Source organism: Mirounga angustirostris, unplaced genomic scaffold (assembly GCF_029215605.1).
Source record: "Mirounga angustirostris isolate CCGP_5_RB_7025 unplaced genomic scaffold, mMirAng1.0.hap1 SCAF_16, whole genome shotgun sequence".
Classification (NCBI taxonomy): Eukaryota; Metazoa; Chordata; class Mammalia; order Carnivora; family Phocidae; genus Mirounga; species Mirounga angustirostris.
In genome coordinates, this window is record NW_026991724.1 from 12,677,876 (window position 1) to 12,692,257 (window position 14,382).

The 14,382-nt window shown below is 58.0% G+C and overlaps 1 protein-coding gene across 7 annotated transcripts; it reads right to left on the minus strand.

The window, feature by feature from the left end:
* Positions 1–599: 599 nt before the first annotated feature.
* On the minus strand, positions 600–14,150 carry EXOSC6 (exosome component 6). 7 transcript variants are annotated; one of them, XM_064581453.1, is made up of 4 exons: positions 12,531–14,150; positions 7,476–7,545; positions 6,553–7,325; positions 600–5,054 (listed from the first exon to the last, which is right to left on the minus strand). In XM_064581453.1, the coding sequence occupies exon 1, from the start codon at positions 14,031–14,033 to the stop codon at positions 13,215–13,217; it is 819 nt and encodes a 272-aa protein (XP_064437523.1). In that variant the 5' UTR covers positions 14,034–14,150; the 3' UTR covers positions 600–5,054; positions 6,553–7,325; positions 7,476–7,545; positions 12,531–13,214. The 7 variants fall into 7 exon arrangements, with proteins under 7 accessions (XP_064437523.1, XP_054367237.1, XP_064437524.1 ...); XM_054511262.2 differs by having other exon boundaries at positions 600–6,285; XM_064581454.1 differs by having other exon boundaries at positions 600–666; positions 4,834–7,325.
* Between the last annotated feature and the right edge of the window lie 232 nt (positions 14,151–14,382).

Sequence of the window (14,382 nt, forward strand, 5' to 3'; positions counted from 1 at the left end):
CTTAGCGGTGGTGGTCTCACAACACGGTGAATGTACTCAATGCCACCAAATGGGTTACCGCCATGTTATGCGAATTTCACCTCAATTAAAAAAAGGGGGGGGGGCTGGTCACAGGATCCTGGGGAGAGTCAGAGAGCCAGGCCCCAAATTCTGCTGCAAAGTCAGGCCAGGTAGACACTTGCGCTACAGCTGCCGGGTACTGGAGTCCCCTCCGGGGCAACCCTACCTTGGCCTTGAGAACTACTGCTGGCAATCCCGTGCCCCTCTGAGCCCAGACACCAGCTTCGCATCCTGCTGCACGCAGCCTCCCCCGTCAGTCGTCCTGGCACGGAGGCCTTTCCCTCACCCACCTGTTTCTCAATGCCATCTCGGGCTTTGTGAGTGAGGTGGCAGTGACCATGTCCTACCTGAGAAGTCCACCCCAGCCTTCTCGTCTGGAGGCGAGGTGGCCGAATGCGGTGATTCTCCAAGTCCGTTTGCAGTCGGGCAGCACCGGCATCACCTGGGAACTTGGTAGAAAAGCAAATTCTCGGCCGCCCCCAAAGGATTGAATGGAGAGGGTGAGGCCAGGGCTTGGGTTTTGGTTTTTTCAAACAAGATCTCCAGCTACTTGAGACGCAGGATCTTCAGACGCAAGAACCACCAGCAGAGGTGGAGAGTTTGAGCCTAAAGTCAGAACACCTGAATTTCAGGACAGGTTCTGCCACTTACCGTGTTCCTTTGGGCAAGTTACTTAACAAGGAGACCAGTCACCCCAGTCTGCCCGGAACTGTCTGGGTCTTAGCATTCCATGTTCTACATGCTGGGAAACCCCTCAGTCCCAGGTCGCCCTAAGACATCTCTCTGCCTCACGTTCTCCTGTAAAATGAGGATAATTGGGGTCCCTGGGTGGTTCACTGGGTTAAAGCACCTGCCCTTGACTCAGGTCAAGACCTCAGGGTCCTGGGATCGAGCCCCACATTGAGCCCCACGTCGGGGCTCCCTGCTCAGCGGGGAGCCTGCTTCTCCCTGTCCCTCTGCCCCTCCCCCCGCTTCTGCTCTCGCTCTCTCTCAAATAAATACACAAATTTCTTTAAAACATTTTTTAAAAATGAGAATCAGGAATTGAGTTGGTACACTAAAGTGTCTGGACCAGAGCCCGAAACCAGTAAACATGGATGAACATCAGCTCAGTTGAGCTCATGCCCTAATTTTTTCGATTCCTTCATCCACAGAACACCATCTAAACCTTACTTGCTAAGTAAATTTGTGAAATAAGTATTAAGTGCTTAAAACTGTGCCTGGTGGGTAGTAAATGCTAAGTTTTAGGCTCATTTTTCTTCTTCTTCACTATTAGCTTAGGTTATGCGGCCACAATTAAGTCCAAGTTTCAAGCAACCATCTGAGCAAACAATCAGAACCATCCCAGCTACTCAGACTGGCCCCACGGAATCCGAAGTATCTATACATTCAACCCCATTTCACATTCTTCCTACCCCCATCCTCCAACCTCAGAATCCGTCCCCTGATCACTTTGCCAGGTTTTTGCCAATATAAATTAGCAAAATCCCTCAGTTCTTTTGGTGATTCAATATCCTCCTTCTGGATTTGAAGTCATCAGCTCCCTGGGGCCTGCAAGGGTCTGACTTGTTATTTCCGTCCAGAGAAAACAAGGGGTGGTGGGAGAGAGCTCACAAGGGGACTCCTTCACTGCAAGTCATTAGGGGGTGTATTGTTTAAGGAAATGCTAGCTGGTGGCTGCCCCTCAGCCCCGTAGCCCACTAACCGTGAGGGAGGGCAAGAAGCTCCACCTAGATATGCACCCAGGGAAGGGGTATGGGTTTGGCAAGTAGCCAGCAGGTTCCTGCCTCCAGGGTGTTCAGAACGATCAAGAGATCAAGAGGTAGCTGCTGCTGGCAAGGGAAGCTGGGGGCGGGGGAGCACCTAAGTCTTCCACCTTCCCAAAGAGCCCCGTTCTGATGGCCTCTGCCCTCTACTCTCCATTCTTTCCCAGTTAGAGACCAGGCAAGGGTATGAGGCCACCTGATGGTGTCAGTTCCTAGCCATTGATCAAGCTGTTAAGATTGGTTTTCTCACTCTCTCATCCTTGTAGCTGCAAGATATAAAAATTCCCTGGTTTTCTAACCATGCCTTGAGCAGAGAATTTGGGCTCTGAGCTTGTCTTTTTTTTTTCCTTAAGATTTTTTTTTTTATTATTTGACAGAGAGAGAGAGAGCACAAGTAGGCAGCGCGGCAGGCAGAGGGAGAGGGAGAAGCAGGCTCCCCTCGGAGCAGGGAGCCCGATGCGGGGCTCGATTCCTGGACCCTGGGATCATGACCTGAGCTGAAGGCAGACGCTTAATGACTGAGCCACCCAGGCGCCCCTGAGCTTGTCTTTCTTTCCTTCAAGCTGTGTGGTGCCATTAGCAAAACCCTCTGACCAACAGCCCCTGACTTTGGGGTAATCTGTATACTCTTCTATGTCAGGAGCCACCAGATCCCCAAAGCCCTGCCTTTGAGGGACGCTTTGTTCTGGGGGACCGCAGGATTAAGTGTCTCACCATGGCATGCCATGGGCTGCCGGTATCCTGTCCCTTAATGCTAGCAGGATTTTCACCGTCCTCTGGCCACTACCCAGCCTTAGATCGCCCCCGTTTCCCCCTGGGCTTCTCGCTCCTTCCACGCAGGAGTCCTATTTTGTATCAATCAAGGTTCTTGTTTTAAGCAACAGAAACTGATCCTGGCGACTCTACACAGAAAAGGAATTTGCCAAAGAGACTGGTGAGTTCCCAGGAGCTCTGGGAAAGGCCAGAGGATCAGGCCTGGAAGGCACCTCACTGCCCCTGCCGCAGACGCCACAGTCAGCGTCACCAACGTGGGACGGGGCTGGAGGTAGCTGCTGCCGTTGTCACCATCACGTGCTGGGACAAGCTGCGTCACACTGACCACTCAAATTCAAAGTGAGGCCCATGGGTCTGATGGCAGGAGCCACGTAGTGTGCCCAGGCCCTAGGGGCAAGGAAGGCGAAGAAAGGGAGGCAGAAAGGGGCATTTTCAGCTCTTTTCCTGGGAGGCAGTTTCTATCTCCAAGCTAGGGGATACCTGTAACACAGGAAGGGGGCTCAGATGTGAAGTGGCTCAAAGAATGACTCGTGTCCACTGCAAGAAGCCACCTGGTATATCCAGGACCCCAGCCTGCAGTGCTACCCTCGTCAGCCCAAGCCCTCACCAGGTTCTCGCCCCCTTTTGGAGTGGGTCATGGAGCCATCCGGCGCCAAGATATCGCAGCCCGGAGGTGCTCCCTGAACCAGACTCTGCTTCCAGCTGATCCCCTGGGCACCTTCAAGTAAGTCCTCTGATTTTTTGTAACACGGTAGTGGTTGCAGGGGCCGGAGATCCCACTGCTCCTCTCAGCTTGCTCTCCACCTGACGCTGGATACAGTCCAATGGGGGTACCAACAGCATCTGCCCTGCAAAGCTGCCATGACGGTTGAGATGATGGGTGTGAAGTCTGCAGCACAACGTCCAGGAGATTGTTGGAATTCAATCATTGCTGGCTGCTGCTTGCAATATATTTTAGTACTGGAGATGATACAATGACCCTTTCCTTTCTTCCTGGGAGCTCCATGAAAATCAGTGAACTACTTTGCATCTGTTTGATTAATTCAGGATGGACACATGTGGGAGTCAGCTCGGGGGAACTCTGAAGATCAGCTGTCCAATATATCCACCCCCTTCTGCTTCTCTCCTCTGTCCTTATTCTAGTCCTTCCATCCACTTGGTCTGTTTCTGTCTTCTGCTTTCTTCCCACCTGACTGCTGATGTCCCCTGTCCTTGTGTCATCTGCTGTCATTCATTATGACTGTCTGTGTTTCATGAATCAGGCACTCACAGCCTGGGGGAATGCAAGAGGGCATGTCCCTTTGTGAGAGATGAATATGGAGCACAGACCTCCACCTGTTTCCAGCGCTTGGTCCCTGTAATAGTTAATTTTATGTTTCAATTTGGGCCACAAGGTGGCCAGAGATTTGGCCAAATATTATTTTGGGTGAGTCTGTGAAAGTGTTTTCGGATGAAACATTTGAAGGGGCTAAGTAAAGCAGATTGCCCTCCCCAATGTGGGTGGGCCTCATCCAATCAGTTGAAGGCTTGAATAGAATAGAAAGGTTTACCTTCCCAAGAGCAAGAGGGAACTCTTCCTGCCTGACTGCCATTGGAGTGGGACATCCGTTTTTGTTTTGTTTTGTTTTTCCTGCCTTCAGACTTGAACTGAAACTTTGGCTCTTCCTAGGTCTCAGACCTGCTGGTCTTTGGACTGGAACTATGCCATTGGCTCTCATGGGTCTCTGGTTTGCTGACTGCAGCTCTTGAGATTTGTCAGCCTCCATAATCATGTGAGCCAATTCCTTATAATAAATCTCTTTCGGTATATGCCTCCTACTGGTTCTGTTTCTCTGGAGAATCTTGATTAATACAGCCCCTGAGTGGGGGTGGGGCCCAGCCATGCACCCAGGCTTGTCTGCTCTGGGCTGAAAGTGGCAGGTGCCCAGGAAGATGCCCATTACATATCAGACAAGGTTTGCCATTGATGACGAACTTCCCAGATACTCCACTAGCCCCCTTGCAATAATTAGCCCATGACTGGCAATCTGGGGGCCATAAATGGTTTTTCCCACTTGACCCTTCCATCTTGGGCACAGTAGGCATTTCTATGTGTCCATGCCCTGTGTGGTATACATGGGTGTGATTTTCTGTCCCCTTTGGATATTGCAAATGTGAAGGTGACCACAGGTATAAAGATATGCCAAAGGAAAAGACACAGAAAGCCAGGCAAGAAGGAAGTGCGGGCATTTACCTTGGCGCACGGTCATTTGTGTGATGTGTCCTTGAGGGGATGAATCAGGACCACCAATGAAAGAGAAAGTCCACGGTGACAAACTGCCAACTTCCTCCCAATTAAACACTCAGTCTGGATCGTCAATGCCTCGGGGACACTGTTGCCAGTCTCCTACTCCTCCCAGAAAGCAAGCAAGCAGGTGCTGAGTGAGTGCGCTCGGCGCTTGTATGGCATGAAGTCTTGAGGATGGGAAAAGGAGAAGGCTCACATTCGTTACCGTCTTGGCAGCCACGGTAGACCACAGATGACGATCATAGATTGAGGAAGAAAGGGGGTGGGGTCAGGGAGGGGCCCTGAAGTCACAAGCGAAACTCTGGGGTCTGATCCAAACTCCAAACAAAAAATGGAATGATTTAATGGGCTTCCATCCACGTATCCCACAGACATCAATGGGTGCCTGCTGAGTGCCAGGCCCTGAGCACCGAGGGGGGGTCCGGGGTGAAGAGAAGCCCCTCCCTCTGCCATGAGCGCAGTGCTGCTCTCTCCAGTGCTGAACACGAGAGGAGAGGAGCCCAGAAACGAGAAGATCTGCCGTGACAGGTGCACAGAGGCCGCCTCGCTGGACGTCTCAGCCCTCCCCTGCATGGGTTCAGCGGACTCTTGCCTCCGCCACTGAGAGAGGGCAGGGGGGTGTCCATCCCCAGCCCCGGCCAGCTGCGGGCTTTGCTCCTCACTCAGAGCCGCCCTGGCCAGCTCCGCCGCGGCCGGCCCCCGGGGCTCGGCCCACAGGCAGCTGGGGCGCGTGGGCCAGCAGCAGGCGGGCAAGTGGGCAGGCAGACGGGCAGCAAGAGGACATTCGAGCATTGACTCTGGCCAGGGCTAGGGGTCTCCTCAGAGGACACGGAGATCACGAATATCTTCCCTCCTGCCTTCTTCCCTCCTTCCCTCCTGGGTACCACCCCCAATTCCAGGCCACGGGCGATGGGGCTGGTTCCCATTGTGGGTTCGGGGTGTGAGGGAGGCCAGGCGGGGCTGCCCACTGACGGGGGCCATGCTCTGCCGCGCTGCCTCTTACAGAGCAGTATCCACGGCCTCGGAGCGGCGGAGCAGGGAAGGGCCAGCCTGGAAGCCAGTGGGGCCCATGGGCACCTGGGCCCTTCCTCTGCACCCCTCCCTCCGTCCTCTCAGGCTCTGCCCTGCTCTCCTGTTCTCTCTTCAGACTTCGACATGGCCGGAGAGCCCAGGCCAGGCCCAGCCCAGCCGGGCCAGAAGAGACATCAGGGCACAGCCATCTCCTGGTGAGTCTCTCCAGGGCTGCCCGCAGCCTGCCGGGGAGGGAGGCTGGTGGCTGGCTTGTCCGACGCTCTGGGTTCCCCTGAGATGGAACAAGATCCCCAGGAGGCCAGCTCAGACTACTCACTGTGGCATCTGGAAGTCTCTTCTCCCTTGGCCTCAAGTTTTGTCTGTAAACTGAGGGAGATGACCCAGTTCATTCCCAGGGCCCTGGTCACCCTGCACCCAGCACCACCCTGCTGACAGAGACCGGTGCCCTACCTCCCACCTGGGGCCAGGTCCTCCCCGGGAAGCCCCACCTGCGTGGTGCCTGGGGGCTTCTTCCAGCTAGAGATGTTTGGGAAGTAGCAAATGGGAACTTGCCTGGATGAAATCTTGCCCCTAACTTGGGAAGCTTAAAGAAAATGTTAGGAACTCTTGAAACGATTTCAGAAAAGAGCTCACCAAATTCTGCCAGCCAATATGCCATCTTCACAGGCGTAAGGACAGCGCGTCCCCTGAGCCGGGCATCTGTGGTGGCCTCACTCAGCTCCTGGCTCCCCTGCGGGCACTCGGGTGGTCTCCACCTTGCGGTGGAGGCGGCGGTAGGGCAAGTGTTTGCTGTGAGGAACCACACTGTGTAAATGCCCTGTGCTGAAGGTTCTGGTTGCTTTTCGGTTTGCCTTGGCTTCCCGGAAGGGAGATGGCAGGGCTGAGCTGGGGGCTGCTCCGAAAAGTCTCTGCACCTTCAGCTTGACCTTGACACAGATGAGGCCCAATCTCTCCCTGCCAGCACCTGCCTGAGGGTGTGTGTCACCCTGTGAGTGTGCCAGGGTGGGTGGCTTTGCCACTGCTTTTGTTCTGGGCTGATGAGCAGCTGTCTGCTCCTGGGTAACGCTCGGTTCTTTAACCTGGTGTTTCTTCAGTGACGCAGAGCTGCCTATGCGGTCTGTTGGTTTGCCACGTGTCTCATGGGAGACTCTAGGGGTTTTGTAATGATCTGGCCCAGGGGATTCCAGGAGGGAGGATGAAGCCCTTCGTGGGGGGGGGCGGGGGGCGCCGGAGCCGCCTGGGTCTGGGGCAGCAGTGGGTGGGTGGCGGTGGCCATAGCTCGAGCCCTCAGGATGGTGCCCAGAGGAAGGGCAGGGTGGCGATGGGGTTCTGGTGGCCGCTGAACTGCTGAATGACGTCTCCGTAAGAACGAGTCCAGTCCAGGCCTCAAAATGGAAGTTTTCAACCTGAAGGGAAAGGTTTGTGGTGAAAGACTTGCCCCAAGTCTCCTCCCCCTGCCCCTGGCCCTCAGGACACTTGAGGCGGCTTGAGCTCTGCCCACAACACCATTCTAAAGCTGCGTCCTGTTTCTCTTTTCGTGGGGAGCCCCGACTTACCGAGAGTAACAATTAGCCCAGACCAGGGACCAGATGCAGCTGGGCAGCCATGGGCGCAGGCGGCTGCCCCCTGGGGGGAGAGAGGCAAGGCCACAGGATCAGCGCACGGGCTTCAGCCCTGGCTGATGACAGAGGGGTGGGGTGGGGTGAGGGGCCCCCCTTCCTCAGGCCCAGAGGGACTCTGCCTGCAGCAAGCACCGCTGTAGGGTGCATGGGGCCTGAGACCCAACTCCCAGACCCATCCCACCCCATCTCAACTCGGGCAATTCTCAAGTCTGTGTTAAACGGTCAGTGAAGTAACGTTCCTGTACCATTCACTCCTGGCTCCTTCAAAAAGTCATTTTAGGAAAAAATGCAAGGGGAGGTGGGGGGGGGGGAAGCTAAGGGTCTGCATTAACCGGGTATCGACCCTGGGCCTCCCACGTGGCAGGCGAGAACGCTCCCACTGAACCACCAATGCTACGCCATTAGAAAGGTTTGCCACAGAGACCTAGGTGGTCTAGCAGCCGCCGGCTCCGCGTCTGCTCTCCGTCGAGGTTTCGGGCCCGTCGGTGGGGGACAGGTGGGGGAACGCGCCGGACAGTCTAAGGGGACCCAGACCAGTGAGAATTTTCTCTGAGCAGTCGCACCCAGCTGGGGCGCGTCAGCTTCAGGCCCGTCCCAGCCCCCAAGCCCCCGCCCGCTAGTTCCCGGCCCCCAGGAGGCTGCCCGTTTCGGCACCGCGCCAGGGCCCCCCCCCCCCCGCCCTCACCGCGACCCCCCGGGGGCTGGGTACGCAACGTCCCCGCGCTCTGCCGTCGCGCTTTCCTCTCTCCAAGGACGCGCCTCCCACCCGCAGAATCAGCATCCCTGCGGCTTCCAGGCCGCCCCTCCAGGCCTCCTGAAGCCGGAAAGCGGGGGCGGGGGCGGCCGGAACTCGCACCCGCGGGCCTGGGCGCGGGGGAACCAGGACGTCCTCCAAACGTCCTCCATTCAGACCCAGTGCCCCTACAGACCTCGCCCCTCGTGGGCTGGGCCTGAGATGCGGGCGTGGGCGCACAGCACCCGAAAGTTGTTTTAGAAACTGTGCTGCCCCCCGCACGCATCCCCTCCCGTCCCCCTCATCACCCCTCCAGCCCCAGGCGTAGGGGGCGCCTGAAGCTTCTGCAGCTGTGTCCCTACAGAGCCTCGCTGCCCAGGCCGGGACCCACCAGTTCCCTCCCTGGAGATGCAGGGCAGAGGAGAGAAGGGGCAGAGGCCGGGCAGGGAGAGTCTGGGACCTCCCAAACTCCTTCTGTCTCCGCAGGCCTGGAGCAAAGAGGAAGGTGGCCTGGCCACAGCCCTCACCCTGCCTGGCTGGCCCTGCCAGTGCTGGGCGGCATCCTGGCGATCCCCACGCAAGGATTAAAGGCTCTCACACCCCCACCGTGGCTTTAGGCCCCGACTTAACTCTTCCCTTTCATGCTTTGCCAGACTAAGATCCAGAACGTCAGCTGTTCCTGGGTCAGGCAGAGGAAACTTTGGAGGGCCCCTATCTGGCTGGCCAGAAGGCTGTAGGCAATTGTCCCCTCCTGTCACCTGGAGCCACCTGGAAAGTGCCCCTTCTCAGAGGCCAGACATGGGGAAGCTGTGGTCTCCCAAAGTGGCCTTGGTTAAGTCCTTCAAGGCTCTTCTAATGGAGAATCCTGGGGTTCTAAGGAAAAGTTGCATGCCTGAGTTTCTTCACGTTAAACTGCGGTCTAGGCAAGGACTCTGGCCATGGAGAGTGACCCCTTCTCCATTTGTCTCTGTTGCAGCAGGAGTAACTATGACCTGGACTACAAGCTGTACAGGGAAGATGTCCCCTACGGGTAGGTGGATCTTACTCCCCCGTCCTCTGGGTAAACAGGTGGAGCTGCTTGGCCTGACTCCCTCTCTGTCCTGTCCCAGTAGGGTGTATGAATACCCAAGGATCCCTCCACTCATCAATCGCGTGCCTGTTAAGATCCGGAGGACCCAGGTGGGCTTGGGGGTCAAGAGCAGCTTCAGTGCCCACAAGGGTGCCAGGAAGAGCCACCTGCCCCGAGAGCAAATAAAGCGTGAGTGAGGGGGCGCAGCCCTTACCTACAGGGCTAGGGAAGAGCTGGGCAAACCTTAGCAGTGAGGGCAGGCCAGGGAGCCCTCTGCCCCCCGGGCCTGGTGGGACATCAGCTCTGGCCCCTCTCCAAACAGTCCAGACTGAGGAGCTGCACTCCATCAGGGGCGAGCTAAGCCAGATCAAAGCCCAGGTGGACCGTCTATTGGAGAATCTGGAGCGCATGGACCAGCAGAGGGACCAGCTTCCAGGTTGAACACCTCCAATTGTGGGCCCACATTCCCAGTGAGCTCCAGCTTTCCCCACGGCTGAGGGTGCCAGGGCACCTGGGGGCTTTCCGTCTGCAGGCCTCCTTCCTGCCCTCCCTTCCCCCTCTCCCTCTAGTTGTAACACTGGCTTGGAGACCCTGTGGCTTCTAGGTTGTTCTGTGAGCCCCCCCCCCCCCCCCAGCAGCTATCCGGAGGCAGAACAGTGTCCCAGCCCCTCCTCATCTTGTCCTCTGAAGCCCTGGGTACCCTTGATCAGTGCTGGGCACCAAGTGGCTTCTCTGAGATCAGCTAGGACCTCAAAACCTGGCCATTAACTGGTGACTCCCCCTGCACAGGATCAGAGGACAGTGAAGAAACCAGGGCCCCAGGGAGTAAGGGTTCCTCATGCAGAATCACCGAACTCCAGCAGGAGCCCAGGGGCCAGAGGGCCCATCCCGAAGCAGACAGCTCTGAGGACAGCACGACCCAGAGGAGGCAGTGAGTGGCGTGGCGCCTCCCCTCATCCTCACCCTCCTTGCGTTTGGCTCCTTGCGGCCTCCCTGTGAGCAAGGGAGAGCCTCAGGTCCGTGCAGGAGCCCACAGTGGTGGTTGAGGGGAGACATGTGACATGTACCCCATACAATCCCCAGAAGATGGGCCCTGCACTACTTTTTATCCTCTCGCCACTGGCTGGATGAGCTCAGGGGACTAGGGGCTTGTTCTGGCTTAAAATATCATCTCCTGGAAGCTGGGAGGTGGATTTCGAGCAGTGCAGAATGGCCCCAGACCCCTTGCCTGAGGCCCCAGAACCGGTTAAAACCCATTTCTGCCTTTTTCCTGCCCTGCCCCATCTTGTCAGGTACCATGCTCCCTGGGGAGGAACCCTACCTGCCCTACCATATCCTCCTCCCTTATTGGTGCTCCCTGCGGCAGGCCAAGCCCCACGTTTGTTTGGGCCATCTCTGCGAGGTCCGGGATGCTGAGGGGCTGGCAGTAATGAGTCTTCCTTCCTCCACTTGTCCGGCTCTACCCCCTGGACTGCTGGGCTCTGGAGGGCCCTTACTGCTGCCCGGGCCTGAGTCACATCTGGGAAAAGACCACGCTACATGAAGGGAATACTTTGGTGGTTCTGGATTCCCAGGGCTCAGGAAGAATCTAGAGTAGCACCAAGCTGGCAAAGCTGCTGAGAAAGGGACGTGGGGTTGAGGGAAGAGGTTAGCAGGCAGGCCTCCGTTTCCTAGCCATCCCATGCCTCTCAGCTCTCCTGGCCAGAGTCCTGCTTCCGTTTTTCCTACAGGGGAAGAATCCGGCATTGGATCCGGAGGGCAGCCGGTAGAAGGGTGGAAGCCCTCCAGGCTCCTTTCCAGGTGGCTCCCTTCCTTGCCTTGTGTGGGTTTCTGAAGGCCTCCCAGAGGTGACTGTGCAACCAGAGGCACCCATTTTGCAATGAGTGCAGTGAAAGCAGAGGCAAGGCTCAGTGAGACCAGCCAGGAAGCCTCCCCGAAACGGTGGCTTTTGCTTTGGAGGTCGTATTTCCAGATAGGGGCTGGGAGGGAGGCCGGCAGCTGCCTAGCACAAGCTCACCATCCTCATGAAGCCAAGGCCGTCTTGCAAGAGGCAGTGCCCAGGCCTCCCTTGGGTGCACGTCAGCCCCTGGGGACTGCAGGTACCGCTCTGGCTGCTCTTCCCCGCCCCCCCACCCCCACCCCAGGCCCTGCCAGTTCCGAGTGTGGAGCATCCTGCAGTGGCCAGCCCAGCTTTCTCCAGCCACAGTGGTGCCCAGGAAACACTCATGTGCCTACAGTGCCCCTTCCAGTCTGAAACTGAGCTTTAAGCTCCTCAGTGTGTGCCCTACATAACCCCTTTGGTTCCAGACTCCCCATCCACCCTAAAAAGCTATCCTTCAGAATAATTTTATGTCCGTTTCTATCTTGTCTCTGGCTGGTGTGATACTATGTATTTCAGATCTGCTCTGGAAATTATGCCAAAGGGAGAAAAATAAAATTTGTGTTTCTTTTCCTCGGTCAGGGGTTCTTGGTGTAGTCTCCAAGCCTCATTCTGGTCCTAGGGCTGCCTCAGACCAGGCCTTCCTGGAGAAGCTGAGTCACACACATTCAGAAGTTCCTAACTAAGCCAGGGCACACAGAGGGGACCAGGCTGCCTGCCTTCTTCCAATTCAGACCTGAGCACAAACTCACAGGGCTCAGGAGCCACACAGGAAAGGTTCCACTCTTGTGGCCACTCAGGCCAGCTCTGCTGTATGGTGTAATGGCCAGGCTGCATCTCGTTTCCCAACATCCAGAAGCTCTTGCTCCTGGAAGTTCATCTGCACCCTTCCAGAAGCCAAGACTGGACAGGGGAGCCAAATAATAAAGCCAGCCTGATGGGGCGCTTGGGTGGCTCAGTCAGTCAGGCATCCATCCGACTTGATTTTTGGCTCAGGTCCTGATCTCAGGGTCATGAGATCAAGCCCCGCATCAGGCTCTGTGCTCAGCATGGAGTCTGTGTGGGATTCTCTCTCTCTTCCTCCCCACCCCTGTCCCCCACACATACACTCTCTCTAAACAAATAAATCTTAAAAAAAAAAAAAAAAAGCCAGCCTGGACCCCCACTTCTTACCAGCAGTGGAGGAGGCCTCTGGCTTCCACCCAGAGCCAAACCCCTTCCAGCTACCCAACCCTGAGCTGTGCACCAAACCAGAGGCTAGAGTGCTCCTCGGCCCATACAGCCCTCCATACTCTTGTCACACCTCACCAGTGGCCAACTCTGGTACTCAAGGGGCAGCTTCTCCTCCTTCAAGGCTCATTCCCCCACACCCTGCACCTCCTTCCGTTTCAGCCGGTTTCTTCTGCTTATGTCGGTCTAAGGAACAGGACACATTCAAGGCAATGCCGTCCCAAGCCCTCGACCCCAGGGGTCCACTACTCGGTGCAAAAGTCTTGCTCCTTTAAATTCACTGCCGAGAAGAACGACAATAGAACACTTTTCCAGATACAAAGGAGTTTGTTTTAGCTCAGATATAAATGAGTAGGCACAGCCCCTTGTCCGTTCTCTCAAGAGCAGACCAATTACATAGAAGGGAGTCACTAGCTGGCCTGCATAGGGTCCATCCCTTACAAGACAAAAGCTCCAAGTCCCGTTTTCCAGGCGAGTCCAGCTGAAAAGTCCTTTCCAACTTGGGAGTCAGGCCGCATTCGCAAGTTTCTTCGGGTCGTAGCTGGGAAGCACCAGCTCAAGTAGCAAAGTTTCTTTAACGGAAGTCTCTCAAAAACTGTTCGAACACAGCTGTCCAGTGCATTAGCTCTGTGCACGCCTCCTCGGATCCTGTCCAGCCCTCCGAGTTCTCAGCTCCGTGCAGTCTGGAAGCTGACGGCACGGGTCTTTTAGGGGACGGCGGCAGCTCGGCCCTCCGCGTCCGTCGTTGCCCAGGCTTCTGGTTCAGGACGGCGCGGCGGCGCCCCTCCGGCGGGCAGCCCGCACCAAGCACTGCTGCAGGACGGGGTAGAGGCGCTGGCAGCCCTCCAGGCCCAGGCGCACCGCCTCGGCCCAGCTCTCGGGCGGGCCGCCCTCCCCGCTGCCCAGCAGCCCGGCCACCTGGTTGAGCACAGGCATGAGCGCCACGGTGAGGCCGGCGGCGGCGTGCTCCTCCTCGAGTCGCGTGGGGTCCAGCAGCCAGGTGGGCGCCGGCTCCGGGGTGCGGCTCAGGCCGCAGCCCACCACCAGGTCGTACATCTCGACGCCCGCGTCGGCCAGGGCGAGCGCGGCGGCCGTGAGCGCGGCGGCCAGCGCCGAGCCGCCGTCCTCGAGCAGCAGCGCCGACACCTCGAGCTGCGCGCGCGGGTAGCGGCCCAGGCGCACCGCCGGCTCGAGCGCCTCCTGCAGGGCCAGCGCCAGCTCGCGCTCCTCCCCGCCGCCCGGGGGCGCGCGGCGCCGGCGGCCGGAGAAGGGCGCGCGGCGGAAGTCGCAGAGCAGGCGGCCGCGCAGCGCGGCCGGGGCCTCGCCGCCCGCTCCGGCCGGGCCGCCACCGCGCTCGCTGCCCTCGGCCTGCCGCGGGCCGGACACGGCGCACAGCACCTTGGTGCCTCCCGCCTCCAGGTAGGCCGAGCCCTTGGCCTGGCTCAGCAGCCCTGCGCGCGCGTACACGGGCCGCAGCCGCGTCGGGTCGCGGGCGGCGGGCGCCTCATCCTTGTCGGCCGCGTACAGCTGCGGCGGCTGCGACTCCTCGGGCCCGCGGATGCGGCGATGGTCCCCGGGCATGGCGGCGCCTGGCGTGCGAGCCGCTTCCGCCCGCCGACCCGGCCTCGCGCGCCTGTTCTTCCGCTCGCTTAAAGCCGCGCGCCCGCGCGAGGGCTGTCGGGATAGCGGCAGGCGGTGCCGCACCGCCCCCTGCCGTCCTGGAGGGAGAATAGCGAGCGCAGCCGAGCCCCGGGGCCGCAGCGAGGACTCTTGGGATCTCGATGGATGAAGGATGGACGGCCTGGGGGGCCTGCAGAAGTGGGAGCTGGGCCGGCCTGGCTAACCTCTAGCCTCTCGGGCCAGAGCAATCCCAGGCCGTATGTCTTTGTCCTTTCACTTGTGTAGGTTGTAATTATTTTAATTTTGCACT